This window comes from Chiloscyllium punctatum, chromosome 20 (genome assembly GCF_047496795.1).
Source record: "Chiloscyllium punctatum isolate Juve2018m chromosome 20, sChiPun1.3, whole genome shotgun sequence".
Lineage (NCBI taxonomy): Eukaryota > Metazoa > Chordata > Chondrichthyes > Orectolobiformes > Hemiscylliidae > Chiloscyllium > Chiloscyllium punctatum.
In genome coordinates, this window is record NC_092758.1 from 13,998,824 (window position 1) to 14,024,448 (window position 25,625).

The window sequence follows — 25,625 nt, forward strand, 5'->3', positions numbered from 1 at the left end:
GGGGGGTCGCTGGGGAGTGTGTGTGTATTTACAGGGAGGTCCCGGGGGAGTGTGTGTGTATTTAGAAGGGGGGATCCCTGGGGAGTGTGTGTATTTACAGGGGGTCCCTGGGGAGTGTGTGTGTATTTAGAAGGGGGCTCCCTGGGGAGTGTATGTGTATTTGTAGGGGGGTCACTGGGGAGTGTGTCAGTATTTATAGGGAGATCCCTGGGGAGTGGGTGTGTATTTACAGGGGGGTCCCTGGGGAGTGTGTGTATTAACAGGGGGTCAATGGGAGTGTGTGTGTATTTACAGGGGGTACCTGGGGATTGTATGTGTATTTACAGGGGGGTCCCTGGGGAGTGTGTGTATATTTACAGGAGGTTCCCTGGGGAGTGTGTGTATATTTACAGGGGGTCCCTGGGGAGTGTGTGTGTATTTACAGGGAGGTCCCGGGGGAGTGTGTGTGTATTTAGAAGGGGGGATCCCTGGGGAGTGTGTGTATTTACAGGGGGTCCCTGGGGAGTGTGTGTGTATTTAGAAGGGGGCTCCCTGGGGAGTGTATGTGTATTTGTAGGGGGGTCACTGGGGAGTGTGTCAGTATTTATAGGGAGATCCCTGGGGAGTGGGTGTGTATTTACAGGGGGGGTCCCTGGGGAGTGTGTGTGTATTTACAGGGGGGTCCCTGGGGAGTGGGTGTGTATTTACAGGGGGGGTCCCTGGGGAGTGTGTGTGTATTTATAGGGGGGTCTCTGGGGACTGTGTGTGTATTTACAGGGGGGTCCCTGGGGACTGTTCGTGTGTGTGTATTTACAGGGGGTCCCTGGGGAGTGTGTGTGTATTTGTAGGGGGGTCACTTGGGAGTGTGTCAGTATTTATAGGGAGATCCCTGGGGAGTGGGTGTGTATTTACAGGGGGGGTCCCTGGGTGGTGTGTCAGTATTTACAGGGGGGTCCCTGGGGGGTGTGTGTGTATTTACAGGGGGGGTCCCTGGGGGGTGTGTGTGTATTTACAGGGGGGTCCCTGGAGAGTGTCTGTGTATTTACAGGGGGTTCCCTGGGGGGTGTGTCAGTATTTACAGGGGGGTCACTGGGGGGTGTGTGTGTATTTACAGGGGGGGGTCCCTGGGGGGTGTGTGTGTATTTACAGGGGGGGTCACTGGGGAGTGTGTGTGTATTTACAGGGGAGTCCCTGGGGGGTGTGTCAGTATTTACAGGGGGGGTCCCTGGGGGGTGTGTGTGTATTTACAGGGGGGGGTCACTGGGGAGTGTGTGTGTATTTACAGGGGAGTCCCTGGGGGGTGTGTGTGTATTTACAGGGGGGGGTCACTGGGGAGTGTGTGTGTATTTACAGGGGGGTCCCTGGGGGCTGTGTCAGTATTTACAGGGGGGTCCCTGGGGGCTGTGTCAGTATTTACAGGGGGGGGGGGGGTCCCTGGGGGGGGTGTCAGTATTTACAGGGGACTATTTATAATGGGTGACAGTTGCCCAAACTATCCATGGCAAGTTGACAAGGAGACGGGAGGAATATTGACTTGTCAACAAATGAACAGCCGTGTTACCCAATGAGAAGATTTCCCAGAGCAGGATGCCGTAAGACCAGACGTCACTCTGCACTGTGTAAACACAATCAAAGATACTCTCTGGGGCCATCCATTTCACTGGGAGTCGTGCCTGAAAGAGCAAACAGGAGGCGATTTTAGTTTATGATAACCAGACCGTAACACCCAAGATGGAAGAACAAGGCTGAAAGACTGAAGTGGGTCATTTGGTCCATCAAACATGCTCCATCATTCAGTGTGATCACAGCTGACCCTCTATTTAACTGCCTGTGCAGCACAGACATTGAAAGTCAGTGATATTAGAAACTTAGGCAGGGCAAATGACCTCCAGAGAATAGATTACAGTCTTAAAGACATCATCTGTGTTCAGAGAGAATGATGCCTTGAATATGGGATTCTATTTTCCCTATCGACTGTTTTTTTTAATATATTTGATGATTCCATCAGATCTTCGTGAAGGTCATTGTGATGCTCACACTAACTCTTATAAATCCCAACTGTGCCACATTTTTACAATAACTCTGATTATATTTACTCACAGACAAAAACAGAAATTGCTGGAAAAGCTCAGCAGGTCTGGCAGCCCCTGCGGAGAGAAATCAGAGTTAGCATTTCAGGTCCGGTCACCCTTCCTCAGAACTGAATCATTCGATCTGAAACGTTAACTCTGATTTCTCTCCAAAGATGCTGCCAGACCTGCAGAGCTTTTCTGTTTTTGTTTCTGATTTACAGCATCTGCAGTTCTTTTGATTTTTATTTAAGTTTGAGCCTGTGCCCCTTTGATGAGGCTCAAAACAGAAGGAAAGGAATTTAATTTCAAAATTGTACATCATAACATCAGGCCCAGCCAAAAAATGCTTCACAGCCAATGAATTGCTTTTGAAATCTAGTCGCTATGGCAATGTAGGAAGCACATCAAGATCCCACAAACAGCAAAGTGCTCTTGACCTGATAATCGGGTCTTTTATGGCAATGTCAGTTTTGAGTTGTCTCACTGGCCTGAACTCCTTGGTTTTTCCAATTGTGATGTGTGATCCTTTCTGTCTACCTGACAATGGAGCCTGGCACTCAGTTTTAGAATAGATTAGATTAGATTCTCTACAGTGTGAAAACAGGCCCTTCGGCCCAACAAGCCAACACCGACCCTCTGAAGAGTAACCCACCCAGACACATTTACCCTGACTAATGCACCTCACACTATGGGCAATTTAGCATGGTCAATTCACCTGACCTGCACAACTTTGGACTCTGGGAGGAAACCAGAGCACCCGGAGGAAACCCACGCAGACATGGGGAGAATGTGCAAACTCCACACAGGCTAGGAATCGAACCTGGGTCCCTGGTGCTGTATGGCAGCAGTGCTAACCAAAAGGTAGCACCTGGAACTGTGCTGTCCTCCCTCTATAGCACAATGGCAATGCCAGCCTGGATTTCAAATAAATGTGAACCCAATGGCCTCTGACTCAGGAAGGTGTACCACCCATTGGGCTTTGGCTGAGAAGCTGGCTGTGGCTAATGACCCCTATTCCAGAGTCATTAATGTTTACTTAAGGGAAGGTGGGGGCCGAGTGGTATTATCACTAGACTAGTAATGTAATATTCTGAAGACCCAGGTTTGAAATCCCATGGCGGATGGTGGAATTTGAATTTAATAAAAAAAGGTCTGCAATTAAGAGCCTAAATTTGACCATGAAAATGTTGTCAATTGTTCTAAAAACCCACTTGTTCATGAATTCCCTTTAGGGAAGAAATCTGCTGTCCTTACTTGGCCTGGCCTACATGTGACTCTAGACCCCCGGCAATGTGGTTAATTCTTAACTAGGAATGGGTAAACCCTAATTTCTAATGAACAATTCGGGATGGACGATACCTGCTGGCCTGGCCAGTGATGCTCAGATCCCATGAATAAACAAAAAGAAATAAATTAATGCACCTTCCTCTATCATCTGTGAGCAGCCTGGAGAAACCTGTGACTTCCATCTGAATAATGACAGCAGACATATGGGAACACACCATGTTCCATAGAATCCCGACAGTGTGGAAACATGCCCTTCAGCCCAACAAGTCCAGACCGACCCTCCAAAGAGTAATCCACCCAGAGCAATTCCCCTACTCTACGTTTACCCCTGACTAATGCACCTAACCTACACATCGCTGAGCACTATGGGCAATTTAGCATGGCCAATTCATCTAAGTTGCACATCGTTGAAGTGTGGGATGCCAGAGCAAACGCACACAGACAATGTGCAAACTCCACACAGACAGTTGCCTGAGGCTGGAATTGAATCTGTATCCCTGGCGCTGTGAGGCAACAGTGCTAACCACTGAACCATCTTGTCACCCATTGAAATCATGCATTTTCCTGAGTTCAAAATATGCTGCAACTATTCTTTCAATACTGCTGGGTCAAAATCCTGGAATTCACCTTCTTAACTTGATTGTGGGTGTCTCTGTACCAATTAGACGTAAGGAGCAACTAGGGTAATGAATGGCAACTTAGTCAGTAGTGATCACTTCTTGAGGATTAGCAGAAAGAAGCAGGGTTGGGATTTGGGACATTAGCTGTGTGTGACTGTGTACCACACAATGAGACACACTAACCCATGGAGTTGGTTCCCATCAGACCCTTTGTTTCTGTTAAACTCACGTTGCCTTTGACTACGTAGTTGGAGTCATTCATGATGTCTCTTGCCAACCCAAAGTCGCAAATCTTGGCGATCCGCCCCTTGGTCAGTAAGACATTTCTGGCGGCCAGGTCACGGTGAATGCACTGGAATGAAAACCCCAGAAACTATTCATTCTCTCCCAAGGAGGCAAGATGCCCAATAACTCGACACCATCGTTTCAGACCAGGGCTTCACAAGTCAATTTCCCAGTCAGAGAGTCAGACATTTCCCATTTTTAGCATCAGGAAGAGAGTGTTCGACTCTCAGAGTCACTTCCCCCTCTCAGGCTGAAATCCCAGAACATAGACCTCAACCCCATTTCTCAACGTCCCCATATCCCTCAATCCATTTATCCACCTTCTTGCCGTACCGTCATGGCAGAAAGGACATGGAGGTTTCAGGGAAGATTATGGGATAGGAACCATGAAGCAACCTTTCCTAATATGTAGCCTGAGGATCCTGAGCTGAAAGTGTGATGCTGGAAAAGCACAGCAGGTCAGGCAGCATCCAAGGAGCAGGAGAATCGACGTTTCGGGCATGAGCCCTTCTTCAGGAGGGCTTGTTCTCCTGAACAAGCCTGACCTGCTGCGCTTTTCCAGCATCACATTATCAGCTCTGATCTCCAGCATCTGCAGTCCTCACTTTCTCCTTGAGGATCCTGAGCCCAAGTGTAGCCTCTCCACTAATGGAGAGTAGCCACTCCACTGACCACTGGCTAAACCCAGACCAGGGAATTGAACCTGTGCCCGAGGAGGTGTATGTGGCTCAGTAACGCACCGGCTCCAAACTCAGGACAAGGCTTTCTCTTCATTAAAAGAAGCAGGGAAGGGGGCAGAAACAGCAAGTCATCATTTGGGTTACAACCAGAGAGATACCTGTCTCTTGCCCACCAACCAAGTTCTGGACGGGAAAACTCATGGGTGGCCTTCCTGCTGCTACCAGTGAAGAATTGTCTTGTTCCTAAAGATTCCCACCCCCACACTTAAATTAAGAAAGTGTTAATCCCAGCCAATGCCTTCCTCAATCTGTACTCACATTTCTGGAGGACAGGAAATCCATCCCAGTAGCGACTTGGTAGGAGAAGCTCAGAAGGTCCTCTATGTTCAATGGCAACGGGTCATCATCTTCTGTTTAAAGAACATGGTCTAGTTAGAGGGGGCACCAGTGAGAAGGTGGATACATTTTGCTTCATAACCTTTTGGTTGAAGACCTATAAGTGATAAGGCAACAATGCTAGCCACATCCCAATCTTATACAGACATTTTTAAAAATTCCTTTCACAACGTAACTCAAAATGTTGAGGTGAACAATGTCAGAAGGCATAGGTCCTGAATCAACAATGGTCTCATCAGACAAATCTCCAGTTGAACAGTGGAATAGGGTTGGGTTGAGAGAGAGATTCCATCCGGTCTCAATGTTGTTGTCTATACGACTCCCAGGTGACTGTTAACTTCTCTCTGAAGAAGTCCAGGAAGTGATTCCATTGTATTAAACCCATTTACAATGCTTTTGACTGACCATCATCGCAGGGAAATCAGGGGTTGGGCAGTGAACGTCATCTTTTGTCAGAGACACTGCTGGCCCCAGGCTGAATATTTATCTTAAAAAGATTGACAATGACAGTTTCATGCTTACCTTCAATAGTTAAGGAATCTGTTTGAGAAATCATTGGGCTCATACTGGACAACCTGGGTCTCATGGGCAGATAACCCTCTGTGCAGTCACTGTGGGGAAGACAAGGCGAGTCTGTTAAATCAGTTTAGCTCACGACAATGTCCCAGTTGAAACTGGATGAAGAGTGAAAATGTAAAGCTTGGTTTTCATATCCTTAGAAGTCATAGGAGGGTAGAGAACTGATTAAAGGAAGGAACAAGTGAGGTGAGACTTTGTTTGGATACATAGTATAGGGGGAAAGAGGAAGAGCACAGGTTGTCAACTTTGGTTCTATATAGCTCTGGAGGTTTTGTCACATGGTGACCTGCCTCATCTGCCCCACACCCTTTCTCCCAGACTCTCCCATCATTGGTTACTAGATCTATCCATTTTGGTGTTGTCCCACTTACCCAAAATCGATCAGATACTTGGATCCAGCAGCCCAAGTCTTTCCCAATGGTGTTACAGCTCATGGACAAAACTGTTTAAATGGGCAAAACATTACTTTCCTTTCAAGCCCGGTCAATTTATCTTTTCTTGTCTTGCACCGTGACCGGGAAAGCAATATCCAATTCCCTAAATCTCCAGGGTAATTTTGAAGTATCAGTGACCTTAGAAAGAATGTATTGTATTGTAGGTTTGGAGAAGCAAGTGAAAGAATCTCTGAGGAGAGTTGCACTTGTTACTGCTAAACACAGAGGACAGCTCTCAAGGTATGAAAGACTGAAGAGAGGGAGGGCCTAACCCAATACTTAGGTTACTCCTGCAGTTCTGCTAGGGGTATAAGAAACAGCTTGGAAAGGTCACAGCAGGGCTACTTTGGACTGGAGTTAGCCCTCATGGAGATTTAGGAATCACTGGGACAGAGCTGAGGAACGTGGTGGTTATCTGAGACTGGTTTTAGAGACAGGCCAACAGCATGACTTTGAAGATGTCAACAGCCTCTACCTTAGCGGCTTTTTGCTGTGCATGAAGTTCTTATAATCATTCAGGGCATCGTTCCAGGTCAGGTACTGGGCCTTGTTCTTCAGGAAGTTCAATAAATCACCATAGCAACAGTATTCCGTGATGACAAGAACTGGGCCTACAGTTAAAAAGGAAAATCCCGTTAAAGGAGAGTGACGACCACAGTAGAATTGCCTGCAGAAATTCCAACACTTGCTTTCCGGCTTGTATCATGCCAAATCCTGCCAAACTGTGAGGATTGAGCCCACTGACTCAAACTGACTCCCAGATCACAGTGTGACAATTCAAATATTCATAGTTAATTCCCTCCATATGACCTTGTCTCTCCATATTTCTGAGCCTTCGTCCATGGACCCTTCAAAATCCGATTCTGACATTTTGAACATCTGAATTTCATCTCTTCATCCCTGGTGGCCATGTCTTCTGCTCCCCCAATCCCTTAGGCACTCAGATTCCTTTCTTCACTCTGTCTTTTGTTTTAGTCTGTCCACAAAACCTACCTCCTCAACTTGGCTAATATAAAGGTAACGCACTGACTGTGCTGAAATCTGAAGTTAAATCTTACCTTCTGAAACTTTCCAGCTTTATGCAAAACTGTGATCTAAATATGAATCTTAGAAAGATTACATGGACCCATTTAATGTATCCTTTTAAAAAAAGAACATCTTGGTCAGGAAAAAGCACCGAGTACAATATTGTTCCCGCAAATAGCAGGGAGCTTGAATAGAGTCGTACAGCCGGGAAAACTTTCAGGAACAGGTCTCGATGCCACGTTTGGGGTTGGGACAAAACAGATTTTGATCAGCACATTGCTCTTTCCCTCTCTCTCTTCCACTTCTCAGTTTTATATATACACCAGAGAAACCTCGATTATCCAGCATTCGATTATCCGAACATTCGATTATCCAAACATTCGATTATCTGAACATTCGATTATCCGAACAAAATACTCCCTCCCCATGTTGTTCGGACAATCAAAGTTCCTCTGTGTATAGGGTTATTGATGAACATTTTGGATTAGTATATTAGTAACCCTAGCATCTTTGTTTGATTAAGTTTGTTTTTGCTAATAAACTATTTTATGTTGTTAACAAACTGGACTCGCCAGTTCTTAATTTTGAACCTCATGTGGAATGAGACCGATATAATTGACTATATCCCCAATCTGGTTAAAATAAAAATTATTTCAACCAGTGAGGAACATGATTAGAAAAGGAAACATTCAACCCCCCCCCACTCCTCACCACCAACTCCGCAGCCTCTTCACCAACCCCCCACACCCCCTCACAGCCAACCTCTGCCCACCCCTCACAGCCAAGCTCTGCCCACCCCTCACTGCCAACCACCTGCACCACCCCTCACCAACCACCTGCACCACCCCTCACCGCCAACCACCTGCACCACCCCTCACCAACCACCTGCACCACCCCTCACCAATCACCTGCACCCCCTCACCGCCAACCACCTGCACCACCCCTCACCAACCACCTGCACCACCCCTCACCAATCACCTGCATCCCCTCACCACCAATCACCTGCACCCCCCTCACCACCAACCACCTGCACCCCCCTCACTGCCAACCCACTGCACCCCCCTCACCGCCAACCACCTGCACCTCCCTCACTGCCAACCACCTGCACCACCACTCACCACCAACCACCTGCACCCCCTCACCACCAACCACCTGCACCCCCTCACCACCAACCACCTACACCACCCTCACCACCAACCTACTGCACCCCCCTCACTGCCAACCCACTGCACCTCCCTCATCGCCAACCCCTGCATCTCTCACTGCCAACCTCCACACCTCTCACTGCCAAACCCCGCCCACCCCTTACCACCAAACCCCTGCATCCCCCAAACTCCAAACCCCTGCAGTCCCCCTCACCCTGCACCCCTTCACTGCCAACCCCCTGCAAACCCCTCACCGCCAACTCCTGTCCCTTCATTGCCAACCCCCTGACACCCAACACCAAGCCTCCTCACCCCTCCCTCCACAACAGTAGCCATAACCCAACATTTGTTCTTAATTCTCTTTGACTGAACTTTTGTTCAACTGTACTAGTAGCTTATTAGCTTTATTAATGACTAATTAATGTTAGTTAGTGCTAAATTCTGTTTGATAACGCTCCTGTAAAGCACCTTGGGATTGTTTTTAACTAAGTGTTACATTACTGCAAGTTGTGTGTTGCTGTGCATGAACCTCACTTGTAGGAACACGGATGGTCATCTCTCACCTCCGAGAGTACAGGCTCCCAGAAGGTTGACAACGTGTGTGTGCTGCCCCAGGTGACTCAGGATCTTCAGCTCTGACATCAAGGCCTCCCTCTCAGTGGAATGGGCACTCGCTGAAAGTCAAGATAAGGAAGAGAGTCAGCAAAATGCCACAGTGTCTTTTGCCCACCTCATTCAGCTGATTATGAAAAAGACTCAAGGGGAGGGGGTGACGTTGGCAGCTCTGACCCCTCAGTGAGACGATGCTCCAATGGTGAATGTTAGGCCTTAAACAAATCCTCCATTGAGAGCCCACCCCACCCAACTTGAACTCCTTCTTTCAGACAAATTCAGATAAGTAACAGGGAAAGGAACAGAAAACCAGACCCTAGGATCTCATAGTCAACATCAGTGGGGCTCCACTGTGTAGTAGCTGTGCCAAGGTTCTCACCAGTTTGCTCCTTGTTTGAGATGGAGCAACAGGTTGAGCCACTGCATCAAGCCTGGGTCTGTCTAACTCACTCAGTGAGAGCAGGTGGACGTGTTACAGGGTGAATCAAACAGCTGAGACACTGAATCATACTGACCAGAAATAGCATCATCAGTTAACAGAGATACTGGAGCCAGTGAGCCTGTTCTGGCTTTGGACAGGAATGACAGGAAAGGGGGCTCCATTGATCAACCCTCCCCCTTCAAGACCTGACCTCTCTCACCTCCCCCCTCACCGCAGACCTGTGCACCTAGTTCCCATCCCACCTGCTTCTTCCTGGAACCATGTCCAGACCTGGCCGTGAATCCTCTGGGAACCACTCGCATCCAGCTGCAGATTCCTTAATGTCTGGGATTGGCTGCAGTCCCAGAAATGGGCTTTGCTCTTGGTGGCGCTGCTGAGCCCAGAGGGTGGCCAGCAGCTCTTGGAGGTGGGACTTCCTTTCCTTGGAGCAGGGCAGCTATCAGGAGCAGGGATGATTTTTTAAAAAATTGATTCACTGGGTGAGGGTGTCCCTGGCTTGGCCACCGTTTACTGCCCATCCCTTGATGGGATCCCATTCACCCACTATATTCGACCCTGGTTCACCTTCTGCAAGGGCCTAGCATTGAGTTGTGCCACCCCTTCTCAAATCAGTAAATGCCAACCTGGTCAGCGATGCTCACGAGATAAGAAAGGTTTCCAGTCACAATCACTGGGGGTGATCAGATGAGAATTAAATTCAAGGGCCATTCTCACCAATGTTCAGTGGTTAATATGAGTTGGCCATTGGCATGATCCTTTCTTCTGGTTTGTATTGGAGCTGCTAGAGTTCCCAACCTAACAACAATGACCACATTCCACCGTGTCAGAGAGTGGGACAGCTGTGAGAGATGCTGTACAGCAATCTCTCCCATGCTCCGAATCATCGGAAGATAGTTTTCCAGCAGGAAAACCTCTCGTTATTACCAGTGAGTTACTGGGAAACATGGCACAGCCCAAAGCCTGGACTACTGGTTGTCTTAACAGCTGGCAGCTATAAGGTGGCGACTTCAGGCAAAATCTAAGGAAAAGAGAAATGCAGTGGTTGCAAAATCTGCCTGAAGTTCAGCTTGAGGATGTCAACTGGAAACCCTGCCTGGGACTTAATGATTTGTACAGCTTTAGGATATTGCAGGATACAATCCGATTTATAAGTGGGGTTTAGTTTCCTTCATTTTCCCCAATACTGCAAAGAGAGAATCATGCCTCCCCACCATTCCTACTGGACAGGAGGCCATTACTCCCCCAGCGATGGAGGTGAATGGGGGTCAGAGCCGGGCTCAGTTCAAGCTCTTACGTTTCAGCATTTTTACAGCCACTTTGGTGGCTGAGTCCTCTGTGCCCAGTCCATAGGCAGTGGCCTCGACCACCTTCCCGAATGCTCCAGCTCCCAGGATCTTACCTGTAAAGAGAAGGTTGCAGGCAGTTAGTTACAGGGCTGTCAATAGAACAGGGTGATACAGTACCACGAGGGTCCAGGTTCAACCTAAGAGGGCTCAGTATTGTCCCCAGTGTCATGTATATCAGCTGCTTGAGCCCTGACCTCTGGCATTCCCTCCCTAACCCTGTCTGCTTCTCTCGATCTTGGGGATGCTGTTTAACACTTTTCGATCCTCTGTCTTAGCATCTCTTCCGTGTCTTGGTGTCCAATGCTGCCACTCCTGGTCACTTTGCAACACTTTACCGCGCTAAATGATAGTTGTTGGTGTTGTCACGGGGAAATGTTCCCTGCACTGGGAGAAATTAGAGATGTCATTGGGCACCTCACAAACGTACACACCGGCCTCCTGCCCTCATCTCACCAACCGTGAGTTTAAATGGCAGATACCAACAGTACTGTCCCTGAGCCAATAAGGTCTTGTTTAAGGCAATGGCAAAATCTGAACTAATTAATGCACAGTCAAAATTGGACCCGATGTCACCAAATGCAATGTTACCACTAGGCCCTAGTGGTTTCTCTCCAGCCCCAACAGTACAGCGGGGGATAGACATTGACTGTTCTCGGTGGTAGCACGGTGGCTCAGTGGTTAGCACTGCTGCCTCACAGCACCTGGGCTCGATCCCATCCTCAGGTGACTGCCTGTGTGGAGTTTGTACATTCTCTCCATGTCTGCATGGGTTTCCTCCGGGAGCTCTGCTTCCCACCCATGGTCCAGAGGTGTGCAGGTTAGATGGACTCGCCATGCTAAATTACCCACAGTGCCCAGGGATGTGAAGGCTAGATGGGTTAGCCATGGTAAATGAAGTTTAGAGGGATAGGGTAGGGAGGTGGGTCTTGGTGGGAGGGTCAGTGTGGACCTGATGGGCCGAATGGCCTGCTTCCACATTGTAGGGATTCTATGATGATTCTAGCCCAGTGACTCTACCACCACAACTCTCCCTCGCCTCAAAGCTTGGAGCTGGAGAAGAAGAAAGCAGAATTAGGAACATTTGATTGTCAATGGAAAGCACTTTGAGGAGATCCTGTCCATACCCAAGCGGAGTTTCTCCCTGGGGAACTCCCATTTCTCGTTGTACGGGAGCTGGGTAGGGTCAATGAAGGTATAATCATTCCCGTGCACCGCCTCGATGATCTTCCAACGGACCTCATACGTTGGTCTCTAGAATCACAAGAGTTTTGATGATGAAGAATGAGTCAGAGCATTTCCCGCTTGGAAATAAAAGAGTAAAGGGATGTGGAACTGACCTGTTTGTACTTGTAGAGCAGCAGGAGAAGGAAGATGAGCAGTAGGACTGCTACAGCCACTGCACCTGACAGAAACGGAGTGAACAGAGCATTTGTGGCTGGGTCACCTGTGGAAATATAGGACAGAAAGCTGTTTCAAACAGGCATCTGGATCGTCCAAAACAGACTCAGCAGCGTCGAGTCCAGTGGGTAGACCTCAGCTGGAGTACAGTTCTCGGCACTACATTTTAGGAAGCATTTCAAAGACGATATAGAAGAGATTTACTAGAATGTACCAGCACAACATAGATTCCAGAGGGAAATGAATAGTCAGAGGAAAGTTTTGATCACCTTTAATTGTGAGGTCATCACCTTTTAAAGTTTGTGGAGGGCAGGCTCATTCATAATTTAACCCCTTCAACCTCAGCACCTCTCTGGTGTATTTGCACCCCCTCCCCGCACCCCGCCCCCCAACCCAGGGCAATATCTTCTTTCTGAGCTGTGTGGGAGCACCAGAAGGGAACACAATGATCCAGGTCTTCCAATCAGGTTATTGCTCTGATCCTATGTTCCCACCTTGCTTCCTGTTTCTGGATGAGTCAGAAATGCAGGGTCACGGGGAGGGAGGGTGAAATAAGAGGGAACAAGGTGGAGAGATCATGACACACACACACCCTTTTCTTTACGACATTAAGTTGGTATAAATGCCCTGTGTCAATGTTACTGAAGAAGACAAATCAAGTGTTGGCCTTCATTGCCAGAGCCTTCGAGTACAGGAGCAGGAATATCTTGCTGCAATTGTACAGGGCCTTAGTCAGACCACACCGGGAGCACATGGGCAGTTTTGGTCTCCTTATCTGAGGAAGGATGTTCTAGCGATGGAGAGAATACAACAAAGGTTTACTGGACTGATTCCTGGGATGGCAGGACTGACCTATGAAGAGAGAGAATGGATCATTTAGGATTATATTGCCTGAGTTTAAATGAATGAGGTGAGATACTATAGAGGCCTATAAAATTCTACAGCATGAGACAGGGTAAATGCAAGACGGATGTCCCTTATGTCTGGGGAGTCCAGAACTAGGGGGTCACAGTCTAAGGACACAGGGTAGGCATTAAGGACTGAGACAAAGAGAAATACTTTCACCGAGAGAGTGGGGAGCCAGTGGAGTTCTCTGCCACAGAAAGCGAATGAAGCCAAAACATTGAATGTTTTGAAGAAGCAGTTAAATATCATTTTTCGGCCAAAAGGGATCAAAGAGATACTGGGAGAAAGTAGGACCAGGGATGATCAGCCTTGATCATATCAAATGGGATAGTAGTCTTGAAGGGTGAAATGGCCTACTCCTGATCCTATTTTCAATGTTTCTGTGTTTCTAGTGAATGGGATGAATGGATGATGGAGTGGAGGGGCAGTGGAAGGGTAGGTAGGTGGCTGAGGTAGGTGGTAAAGTGTGTAAGCTGGGCAAGGTGGGTAGCATTGGAAGGTGGATGAGTGGGCAGGTTTGTCAGGAGGAGGGGCAGTTCTCAGATGATGCCAGGAGGGATAGGCACATTTAGAACTAACCAGGTTGGTTTGGGGTTGGGATGTAGTCACGTGTTTGGGGCTAGTCAAGTCTGGTCAGGGTTAACAAGACGGTAAGGGAAATGCAGTCAAGTCATGTCAGGTATGGTTGGATGGAGAGGAGGATGGTCTGAGGGTTGGGGGTGGAGATTAGTCAGGAGCCTTTGTTGGGTCTGGAGTACTGCTCAGCATGAGTGAGTGTGGGGGTGCAGAGGGGGTTAGTTGCATAGTTATCCATGAGTTAACTAGGATTGTCCTGTCTAATATCTCCTGGGTCCTATCATGGTAATTATGTTGGATTTGTCTGAAGATCTAACTCTGAGGACTGAAGACTACAATGCAAGATCCTTGGAATTACCCCTTGGAAGTTTAAAATCTCTCGCCAGTCCCACAGAGATCCACATGTTGGGGTTTCCGCAAGGTCCTGCAGCTCACACATCCAATCTAGAGACTGGAACATCTGGGCAACTATCCTAGATGGGTGCAGCAGAGCTCTGGAAATTGTCACATAAACCCACTTCATTCCATTAGACGGCACAATGGCTCGATGGTTAGCACTGCTGTCTCACAGCACCAGGAACCCAGGTTTGATTCCAACCACTGAGCCATGGTGCTGCCCTCCATTTAGATCCTCTCTCCATTTAGAAAGTAACCCATTGATTGTAGGCCCAACATGCTTGACATTTCCTCACGGAGAAGGCCACTCACCAAGGAATGAGATGGAAAAGGAACTTCCTCCAGCTTTATTGGATGCATAACATTCCATCAGGGAACCAGGCTTCACCTTGTGGACTGATAGCACACTCTCCACCTCTGTCCGCCCGTACAGAGTCTCAGAAACAATGGACGTCTTCGTTTGAGGTATCAGCTTTTCAAAGTTGATGGTTCCATTTTCCGTGCACCTGTGTTGAAAGAACAGCTTGAAGGTTTATGTGGGTCGGGTTACCTGTTTACCCACAAAGAATACTTGCAGTGTGGTGGTTATCATCACTAACTCAGTTGGAATCACTGGCTTCAAATCCCATCCATAAGACCGTACAAAATTGGAACAGGAGTAGGCCATTTGGCCCTTCAAGCCAGCTCGGTCATTCAATAGGAATGTGGCTGATCTGATGTCCTTCACATCCACTTTCCTGCCCTTTCCCCATAACCCTTGATACCCTGACTGATCCAGAACTGTTCAGTCCCATGACCTGATGGCCATGAAAAGTGCATTCGTAACATGGGAAAGCAGGCCTGCAAATCCCTTTGCAATGTGCCTAATGGCAGGTAGTAACAGTGGAAGCGATTTCTGGTCAGCTATGGAAGGAAATTGGGGTTGGTTGGCTGTCTGGTATCTATCTGTTGAGACTGTTGCCAATAAATCTGGGTTTCATCTATTTTCCAGCTCAAATCTTGCCTCTGTAGTGGAGATCATTGATGCACAAATTTGTTGCTCTGAGACAGGTAAGAAGGAGTAAGACGAAGGAACCTTGGATGATGAGAACAGAGGAGCTTCTCGTCAAAAGGAAGAAGGCAGCTTACGTGAGGTGGAGGAAGCAAGGATCTAGCACAGCTTGAGAGGATTACAGGCTTGCTAGAAAGGAGCTCAGAAATGGACTGAGGACAGCCAGGAGGGGGCACGAAAAGGTTTGGCAATAAGGATTAGGGAGAACCCAAAGACATTTTACTTATAAGTGAGGAATAAGAGAATGATCAGGGAGAAGGTAGGGCCGATCAGGGATAGCGGAGGCAACTTGTGCGTGGAGTCTGAGCAGATCGGGGAAGCCCTAAATGAGTTTTTTGCTTCGATTTTCACCAAGGAAAGGGAACTTGTTGTAAATGAAAACTTAGAGGAGCTGGGACAGAGTCTTGACCAGATCAAGACTGATGAAGATGATGTGCTAGAAATTTTAGAAAACATTAAGATCAATAAGTCCCCAAGGCCATACCAGATTTATCCTAGACTGCTCCGGGAAGTGAGAAAGGAGATTGCTAAGCTGCTGGCGAGAATATTTGCCTCCTCACTCTCCACGGGAGTCGTACCAGAGGATTGGAAGGAGGCAAATGTTGTTCCACTTTTCAAGAAGGGTAATAGAGAAATCCCTGGCAATAACAGACCAGTCAGTCTCACGTCTGTGGTCAGCAAAGTTGTGGAAAGAGTTCTGAAGGATAGGATTTATGACTATTTGGCAAAGCGCAGTGTGATTAAAGGCAGTCAGCATGGCTTTGTGAGGGGCAGGACATGCCTCACAAATCTTATTGAGTTCTTTGAGGAGGTATCAAGACAGATCGATGATGGTCGAGCAGTGGATGTGGTATATATGGATTTCAGCAAGGCATTTGATAGGGTTCCACATGGTAGGCTCATTCATAAAGTCAGGAAGTATGGGACACAGGGAGATTTGGCTATCTGGATTCAGAATTGGCTGGCTGACAGAAGGCAGAGAGTGGTTATAGATGAAAAGTATTCTGCCTGGAGGTCAGTGTTGAGTGGGGTCCCGCAGGGCTCTGTTCTTGGGCCTCTGCTCTTTGTAGTTTTTATAAATGACTTGGATGAGGAGGTTGAGGGGTGGGTTAGTAAATTTGCAGATGACGCAAAGGTTGGAGGTGTTGTCGATAGTATAGAGGGCTACTGCAGGCAGCAGCGTGACATAGACAGGATGCAGAGCTGGGCTGAGAAATGGCAGATGGAGGTCAGCCTGTGTAAATGCAAAGTGACGCATTTTGGAAGGTCAAACTCGAATGCTGAGTATAGGATTAAAGACAGGATTCTTGGCAGTGTGGAGGAACAAAGGCATCTGGGTGTGCAAGTACTAAGATCCCTCAAAGTTGCCACCCATGTGAATAGGGTTGTTAAGAAAGCATATGGTGTTTTGGCTTTCATTAACAGGGGGATCGAGTTTAAGAGCCGCGAGGTTTAGCTGCAGCTTGACAAGTCCCTGGTGAGACCACACTTGGAATTTTGTGTCCAGTTCTGGTCGCCCTACTATAGGAAAGATACAGAGGCTTTGGAGAGGGTGCAAAGAAGGTTTACCAGGATGCTGCCTGGACTGGAGGGCTTGCCTTATGAAGAAAGGTTGAATAAGCTTGGACTTTTCTCTCTGGAGAGAAGGAGGAAGAGAGGAGACCTGATCGAGGTGTACAAAATAATGAGAGGAATAGATAGAGTCAATAGCCAGAGACTTTTCCCCAGGGCAGGATTGACTGGTACGAGAAATCATAGTTTGAAGATATTAGGAGGAAGGTAAAAGGAGATATCAGAGATAGATTCTTTCTGCAGAGAGTAGTAAATGCATGGAATGTATTTCGAGCGGTGGTGGTGGAAGCAGAGTCACTGGGGACATTTAAGTGACTGCTGGACATGCACATGGATAGCAGTGAGTTGAGGGGTGCGTAGGTTAGGTTATTATGTTCCACATTAGGATTAAGTCTCGGCACAACATCGTGGGCCTAAAGGCCTGTTCTGTGCTGTCCATTCCTATGTTCTATGTTCTATGTTCTCCATCATGACGACATGAGCTTAGATCTGCTCTTGGGCAGACAGCTGAAGAAGAGAATTCTCTGACTGTACAATTCTTACCTAATTAAAGGCAGCTTCATTCAAAAAGCCAGGAGGAAACATTATGGTCTATGTGAAAAAAGTAAACAGTTATGTGTTTGTCACAATCTCTTCTCTCATTTCAGTTTATCAGTCGTTAAAATATTGGGAATGAAGAGGTGAAGAAATGCTCCATAAACAGTCAACAATCATCCAAGCAGACAGGTTGTCTCCTTTCCAATTAGTCTTGGGAATACTGTAGACAGTAAAGCACTTCCTGAGTACTGACCCTCTGACAGTGCAGCACTCCCTCAGTACTGACCCTCTGACAGTGCAGCACTCCCTCAGTACTGACCCTCTGACAGTGCAGCACTCCCTCAGTACTGACTGTCTGACAGTGCAGCACTCCCTCAGTACTGACCGTCTGACAGTGCAGCATTCCCTCAGTGCTAACCCTCTGACCTTGCGGCACTCCCTCAGTACTGACCCTCTGACAGTGCAGCACTCCCTCAGTGCTGACACTCTGACAGTGCAGCACTCCCTCAGTACTGACCGTCTGTCAATGTAGCACTCCCTCAGTGCTAACCGCCTGACAGTGCAGCACTCCCTCAGTACTGACCCTCTGACAATGCAGCACTCCCTCAGTGCTAACCGCCTGACAGTGCAGCACTCCCTTGGTACTGACCCTCTGACAGTGCAGCACTCCCTCAGTACTGACCCTCTGACAGTGCAGCACTCCCTCAGTCCTGATCTTTTGACAGTGCAGCATTCCCTCAGTACTGACCCTCTGACAGTGCAGCACTCCCTCAGTACTGATCCTCTGACAGTGCAGCACTCCCTCAGTACTGACCCTCTGACAGTGCAGTACTCCCTCAGTACTGACCCTTTGACAGTGCAGCACTCCCTCAGGACTGGCCCTCCAACAGTGCAGCACTCCCTTGGTACTGATTGTCTGACAAAGCTGGACCTTGGTACTGCATTGCCTTGCTGCATTGTTAGAGGGTCTGTATGAATGGAGTGCACTCTGTCAGAAAGACGGTTAAACCATGAGGCCATTCATGTTCCTCATCATAATGTTGTGCAGGGCCATAATTGAGGAAGAGCAGGCAAGTTCTCCCCCACATCCTGATACAATGCCTTGACCATGTTAGACATTCCACGCTGTCTTGCAGTTGAGACTTTAAACCAAACTCCGCCCTCCCACCTAAAAGATGATTTTGCAGGTTCTGAGTCAATACTCATCCCTCAATGACATCAGTGAAACAGATTCTTCAACCAGCATCACATTAACGTTCCTGGGATCCTGCTGTGTATAAATTGGCTGCCACGTTTTCTCTGCTGCATGGTAATTGTCACCACCTTTGAAAGCTGCCTCACTGGCTGTGAGACACTTCCTGTGGTCACCTAAGACTCTTGATAAATGGGAGTCTTTCTTATTGCTTGCTTTTTTATCCAGGCCTTGTTTAGACCAGGTTTTCTGAAATGCAACAAAGTCAAGGATAGGGCAGGCCTAGTTCGGGAATGTGTGTTTCAGAGACGTGTTCTGGGATCTAATACCAGGGCCTTTACAAAATACACTTGCACTTGCTGAGTCCCACTACCCTCAGTGTGCTAAGTGGTTACTGCTCCCAGAATCTCCAATCTTACCTGTCTCTGTGCGCTGGACACTGGTACCAGTGAATGGTTGGAGCAGGAAACCCACTGGCTAGGCAGCGAAATGCAGTGTCCTTCTTGTCACCTGCAGTAATTTGTTCCTTCTTAATGGTCACCGTCGGCTTTTCTGGGCAGAGAGACAAAGGGAAGGAAATGTTCATTCATGCTTTTTTAAAAAAGCCATCGCAGAGGCTTGAATGGAAAAACAAAATTACACACAAATGCAGTGCAAAGCCTTACGGATGGGAACTTGTATCTGAGAGGTCACTCCCTCATACAGCACTTTTCACATTGGGGCAAAAGTGGGGATGTAATTGGACCAGTAATCTAGCCTTGGGGGCTAGAGATGCAGGTTCAAATCTGGCCACAGGGCCTGGTGACATTTAAGTTCAACTAATAACTCTGGAATTGAAAGCTGGTCTCAGTACCACGACAACTCTCAGCAAATTGGCAGCACGGTGGCACAGTGGTTAGCACTGCTGCCTCACAGCGCCAGAGACCTGGGCTCAATTCCTGCCTCAGACGACTGACTGTGTGGAGTTTGCACATTCTCCCCGTGACTGCGTGGGTTTCCTCCGGGTGCTCCGGTTTCCTCCCACAATCCAAAAATGTGCAGGTTAGGTGGATTGGCCACACAAAATTGCCGATAGTGTTAGGTGAAGGGGTAAATGTAGGGGAATGGGTCTGGGTGGGTTGTGGGTTGGTGTGAACTTGTTGGGCCGAAGGGCCTGTTTCCACACTGTAAGTAATCTAATCAAATTGTTGTTAAAAATCCATGTGGTCCTCTTGTATCCCTCAGGGAAGGAAATCTGCCATCCTTACCTGACCTGCCTACATGTAACCCACAGCAATGCTTTTTTATTTAATCACAGGAGGAAGGTGTCACTGGCTAGGATGACATTTATTGCCCATCTGTAAATACCCAGAGGGTAGTTAACAGTCAACCACATTGCTGCGAATCTGAAGACCAGACTAGGTAAGGATAGCAATTTCCTTCCCTAAAGGACATTAGTGAACCAGATGAATGTTTCTAACAATTGACAATGGATTCATAGCCGTCAATAAACTCTTAATTCCATTTTTTAAAAAAAAATTGAAGTCAAATTCCACCAACTGCCGTGGCTGGGTTCAAACCCAGGTCATGACCTGTGTCTCAAGGTTAGAGGTCCAATGATAATACCATTAGGCCATCACCTCCCCATTGTTGCTGACTGTTAACTTCCCTCTGAAATGGTCTCACAAGCCACTCAGTTCAAGGGCAATTAGAGATGGGCATCAAATGTTGGCCTTGGCAGCAAAGTCCACATCCCATGAAGGAATGAGTTTATTTTGTTAAAAGGTGCGTCAAGTAGAAAAAAAATATAGCAAAACAGTGAGGAGAGTAGCAACAGACTTCAGTGGAGGTGTCATGACCTGGCAAAATGAAAATCACACCTGCGCTAATTTTAAAACTTAATGCAGGGAAATGAGAAGTGATACATTCTGTCAGAGAAATAATACAAAAAGTGAGCTAAAAAACTTCAGAGAGGCTACAGAAACTGATAGCCTGGGCCAGTGCCAGTGGTGGAGTGGGCTTGGTTATGTGGAGTATCTCGGGAAGCTGCTGTTATTTGCCTTACAGAGACAAGATTTGACGGAAGTGTTCAAAATCAGGAAAGGCTTTGCTTTATAGTTAGGGAATTTCCACTGGCAGGAAGGTGAACAAATAAAGGACTGAGGTTTAAGGTAATCGGCAAAGCAGTCAGACTGGGAAATTAAGCGTATTCTTTTAAAGCAGTGAGCTGCTGTGATTTGGATTGCCAAAAAAAATGTAGGAGCAGATGTAGGCCATTCAGCCCATTGAGTCACCTCCACCATTCAATGAGATCATGGAGGATCTGATAATCCTCAACCTCACTTTCCTGCCTTTTCCCCATAACTCTTTGTCCCCCTGCTGATTTAAAAGCTGTCGAACGTTGTAAGGACAGTGAAAACAAATCCTTTAGTAACTTACAAAGGGGAATTTGGATAAACACTTTAAAAATTACTTAAAGAAGCTGTATTGCTTGGCTAAAGCAGGGGCATAAACTCAACTTATAGGAGGACTTCCCAAAGTGGGGGGAGTTGAGACTCCAAGTGGATTGTGAGTTGAGATTTTGGGATTGTGAGTTCCATGGCTTCTGATAGGCCAAATGGCCTCTTGCTGTGTTGGAAGATTTCACAATTGCTCTGATCTCTCAGATGAACAGCTGGGGAACAGGGTCGTCAATCTCTCCACCTCCAACCCCACCCCTTCAACTCCCAGGACTGTCATGGAATCTTTAATAACAGAAGCTCCTCACCTCAAAGTGAATGACTGAGGGTTAACCTGCTAAAAGATCATTGATGCTGGCAGAGAGAGGGAACGAGAAAAATGTAGCTTGCAGGAATGGGGCTGTCTCTATTTAAGAGAAATTTGGATGAATGCAGGTATTATGAAAAAGTAATGAGAATTTCCCAGGAGGCTAGCCAGATGGATGGGTTTAAGGGGAAGCTTCTGAGGAAGAAATTAATGAAAGAAACTGCATTTAGGATTCAAAGGAGAGGAGTGGATGCCATAAACATTGGTGTGGACTAGTTACCCAGAATTACCTTGCTATTATCTCTCCACCTATATATCCCATGCCTGTATGCTTCCCTCCACTTCACCTGACTGAGGAGCAGTGCTCCAAAACCTTTTGATGGTAAATAAAGCTGTCGGACTATAACCTGGTGTCGTGAGTCTTCTGATGTGGACTAGTTGAACTGGGCAGTCATGTGACTGAAATTGAGGCAGGAAGATGATTGAGAGTAAGGAAAGGTTTCCGTTTGTGAAATGCCCAGCTTGGGAGGAGATGGCTGGAGCTGGAGGTCTAGCCAACCTGGTTATTGGAAAAGATTCTGAGGGATAGTGTAGAGTGATCAAAGGATTGGAAAGGGGAGAGGTTCGAAGGAAATGAAGATGATTGAGGGTGTAGAGAGAGGCTGATAGAAAGTGCCCTGGGGGGTTGGGACACTGGTATCTGAACCGCGCTCCATTCCCTGCCAATAGGGAGTGGCTCGGTCTGGCTCTGAGGGTCTCTGAGTCACTTTAATGAGTTGGTGCTTACGATTTATCAATAACTGGAAGGTTAAGGATGAGTTTGCTTCTCCATTAGATGCAAAGAACGTGTATGTGCCGCTCTCACTTTCCTTCAACCGCACCAAGAAGAGAGAACTCTCATAGCTGCAAAACAAGAAAGGGTCACAAGGTCACAGCACTGAATCTTGCCTCTCTTCTATTCCCTCGCCCTCTCCTCCTCCTCCCCTCCTTTCTCCTCTACTTTTAGGCTCCTCCTATTCTGAGCTATGGGGCAACACAACACCCATTCTGGCTCACATTTCGGTCATTGGAGAGTGATCAGGGGCAAGAACTCTATCTGACTGTGTCCTTCTCCAGTCTGGAAGTAGTCAGTCTAATGACAACACACCATTCAAACTGAGATCAGATAACTCAATGTGGACCAAGGAAGGAGCAATAACCCACAGCACCACACCTATTGACTCCCACAAGCAATGTGGACACTATTTAATCTCTGGCACTGTGAGATAGCAGGGTTAATCACTGATTCTTGGTAGAGCATTGAGGGATAGGCAACAAATTCTGGCCTTGTCAATAACAAGCACATCCCAAGATCGATTAAACTAAATCCTGTTCCACCTTGATTCAAATTCCAAGCTTGACTTACAGTCTCCACTCTTCAGCACAGGCTGGTACTATCTGGCCCATTAGGAACCACCGAGTAGGAGACTCGTCTACAAAATGCCTTACAGCACCAGAGATCCGGGCTTGATTCCACCCTCAGATGACTATCTGTGTGGAGTTTGCACACTCTCCCCCACCCGTCTCTGCATGGAGTTCCTCCAGGTTCCTCCCACAGTCTGAAGATGTGCAAGTTAGGTGGGTTGACTGTGGTTGATTGGCCTCTTCCTGCACTGTAGGGATTCTATGTTTTGGTCATTCAGGTTCCTGAGTTGCCCTCACAAGATAACCAATTACAAAATAGTGGCTCTCACCCACTGGCAACAGGCAATCGATGATTAGAGTAAATAAAAAGTTCAACTGTGTAGCTCAGAGGAACCAGGCACCATGTGTCTCTTTGTTGTTTTCTGATACAGCTTTAATACCAAACCTCTGGGCTTCCCCAATTGTGCTGTCAGGAGAAAAGATTCTGTCAATGTGACTCCGGAGCAGCCAATGCTACTGTGAATCTCCCACTGAGTGTTAGTAGCTGTGAGGCTCCTTTCAAGTCTCACATTGTGTGCCCGAGCTGACCAACATAGAAACATAGGAGCTGTAAGAGGCCATTCAGCCCTTTGAGCCTACTCCGTTATTCAATGTAATCAAAGCTGATCTTCCAACTCAATCCCCCACCCACTCTTTCTCCCCTATGACCCCTTTACCTCTAAGAACTAGACCTAGGTTCTTCTTGGAAACATTCAATGCTGTGGCCACAACTACTTTCTGTAGCAGAGAGTGCCACAGGCTCCCTACACTCTTGGTGAAGAAACATCTCCTCATCTCAGTCCTCAATGGCTTTCCCTGTGTCCTTCGACTGTGACTCCTGGTTCTGAGCTCCCTGGTCATCAGGAACATCCTTCCTGCATTTACCCTGCCGAGTCCTGGTAGAAGTTTATAGACTCCTTATTCTTTGAAACTCCAGCAATGTAATCCCTACTGATTCATTCTCTCTTCATCAGGAACACCCTTCTGTGTCTATCCTGTTCGAAGCTTATAGGTTTCTATGAGATGAGATCAGTTCTAAGGCCTGATTCGTACTTCAGAGATGCTCGTGAAAACATCCATGTTCCAAAATCCCTGAAGATTAACAACTTGGTCTCTCTGCCTGGCCTCACAGCTCACCTTGCCTGTCTCCTTGGTCTCAGTGTGGAGTGTCAGAAATTTACAAGCTGTGAAATGGGGCCAAGGGCCTGGAACTTACCTATTGTGTTTCGCAAGGAATGTTGACTTGTGATCAGCACTATTGTTCATAGTCTCGTATATCCACTCATGCTCTCTCAGTACAGGGTAGGCTTCAATTCTCACTTGGAGCTGGAGGCAATCCCCAACATCTGCTTCCAGGACAGTCTCTTGATCAGTAAATATTTGCACATAACCTTTCTCTGTCAATGCACAAGAAAGAATTGAGTTATTACCTGCAATTGACAGCCCCACACATGTTCCTAAACAGTGGCTCAGTGGTTAGTACTGCTGCCTCACAGCACCAGAGACCTGGGCTCAATTCCTACATTGGATAACTGTCTGTGTGGAGTTTGCACATTCTCCCTGTGTCTGCGTAGGTTTCCTCTGGATGCTCTGGTCTCCTCCCACAATCCAAAGATGTGCAGGCATGGTGAATTGGCCGTGCTAAATTGCCCATAGTGTCAGTCAGGGGTAAATGTAGGCTAGGGGAATGGGTCTTGGTGGGTTACTCTTCAGAGGGTCGGTGTGGACTTGTTGGGCAGAAGGGTCTGTTTTCATACTGTAGGGAATCTAATTGAGTGCATAAATTGTCACAAGCCCATATCTCCAGGGTTCTGTTGCCTTTTCCCCTCAATGTGTCGATAACTTAGTGAATGAGAATTCAAATCCCATGGGCATTTGACCTTTTATAAAAACACAAATTTGAAGGTTTGGTTTCAGTTAGAGATGTTAAAGCAAAGCACTTAGAAAATCACAAAGCAAAGAACCAGAGTCAATGTGGTTTTATAAAAGGGGAGTTGTGTTTAATCGAGATCTTTGAGAAAGTAACAAGTATTGTGAATAAAGGGAAACCTGTCAATGTACGGTACTTAGATTTCCAGAAAACATTTTACAGCATATCACAGCAAAGATGGTGACACAAACCAAGAGCTCGTGGTATAAGAGGCAACAAATGGGGTTATATAGAGGATCAGTTTGTTAACAGGAAACAAAGAGTAGGTTCAATTCAGTCTTTTTTAGTTTCACACAATGCAATGAGTGGAATGCCACAAGGATAAGTGCTGGGGCTTGATTTACATACAATTTATCACAATGACTGATCGGGCCAAATGTTGCTAAAGTTGGTAATGACTCAAAGATGGGTGTGAAAATAAGTTGTGAGGAGCATCTACGTAAAGGACATAGATAGATTAAATGTGGAGGAAAAGGCTTGGCAGATTGAGTGTACTGCAATGAAGCATTAACATGCCCAATTTGACAGGTTGAAAAAGAAGCATCGTGTTCCTTAAATGGAGAGAGATTGGAGTACTCTGTGGTACAGAGGGATCTGTGTATCCTTGTACATGAAGCTTGGTTGCAAGGACAGCAAGTGATAAGGAGGGAAAATGGAGTGTTGGTTATGAAGGGAATGGAAAACACAGGTATGGAAGTTTGGTTACGTCTGTACAGGACGATGGTGAAACCAGGCCTAGAGTACTGAGTGGTGCTTTGGATGTTTTTAACTAAGAAAGGACGTGACTGCATGAGGAAGAGTTCAGTGGATGTTTACTTAACTGATTCCTGACATGGGCTGATTACCCTATGAGGAAAGGTTGGACAGGTTAGACTTGTATCTGATGAAATTTGTGGTTTTACTATATACTCGTCAATACTTTTTACTACTTTTTGTTTATTTACTATGCTATGGTTAACTATGTTTTACAAAATGT

General features: G+C 47.0%; 1 protein-coding gene across 1 annotated transcript in view; it reads right to left on the bottom strand.

Moving 5' to 3' along the window:
- The window catches only part of LOC140491907 (mast/stem cell growth factor receptor Kit-like), a 70,569-nt gene that overhangs the window by 10,176 nt on the left and 34,768 nt on the right, over positions 1-25,625 (bottom strand). Inside the window, exons 4-16 of the mRNA XM_072590360.1 lie at positions 23,936-24,116; positions 22,064-22,179; positions 18,951-19,083; positions 14,492-14,685; positions 12,241-12,347; positions 12,028-12,154; positions 10,852-10,956; positions 9,067-9,177; positions 6,808-6,943; positions 5,842-5,930; positions 5,242-5,333; positions 4,188-4,310; positions 1,541-1,652 (exon numbers count right to left, since the gene is read on the bottom strand). Of these exons, the coding sequence (XP_072446461.1) occupies positions 1,541-1,652; positions 4,188-4,310; positions 5,242-5,333; positions 5,842-5,930; positions 6,808-6,943; positions 9,067-9,177; positions 10,852-10,956; positions 12,028-12,154; positions 12,241-12,347; positions 14,492-14,685; positions 18,951-19,083; positions 22,064-22,179; positions 23,936-24,116 (1,626 nt within the window). The remainder of the gene's footprint in view (positions 1-1,540; positions 1,653-4,187; positions 4,311-5,241; positions 5,334-5,841; positions 5,931-6,807; positions 6,944-9,066; positions 9,178-10,851; positions 10,957-12,027; positions 12,155-12,240; positions 12,348-14,491; positions 14,686-18,950; positions 19,084-22,063; positions 22,180-23,935; positions 24,117-25,625) is intronic.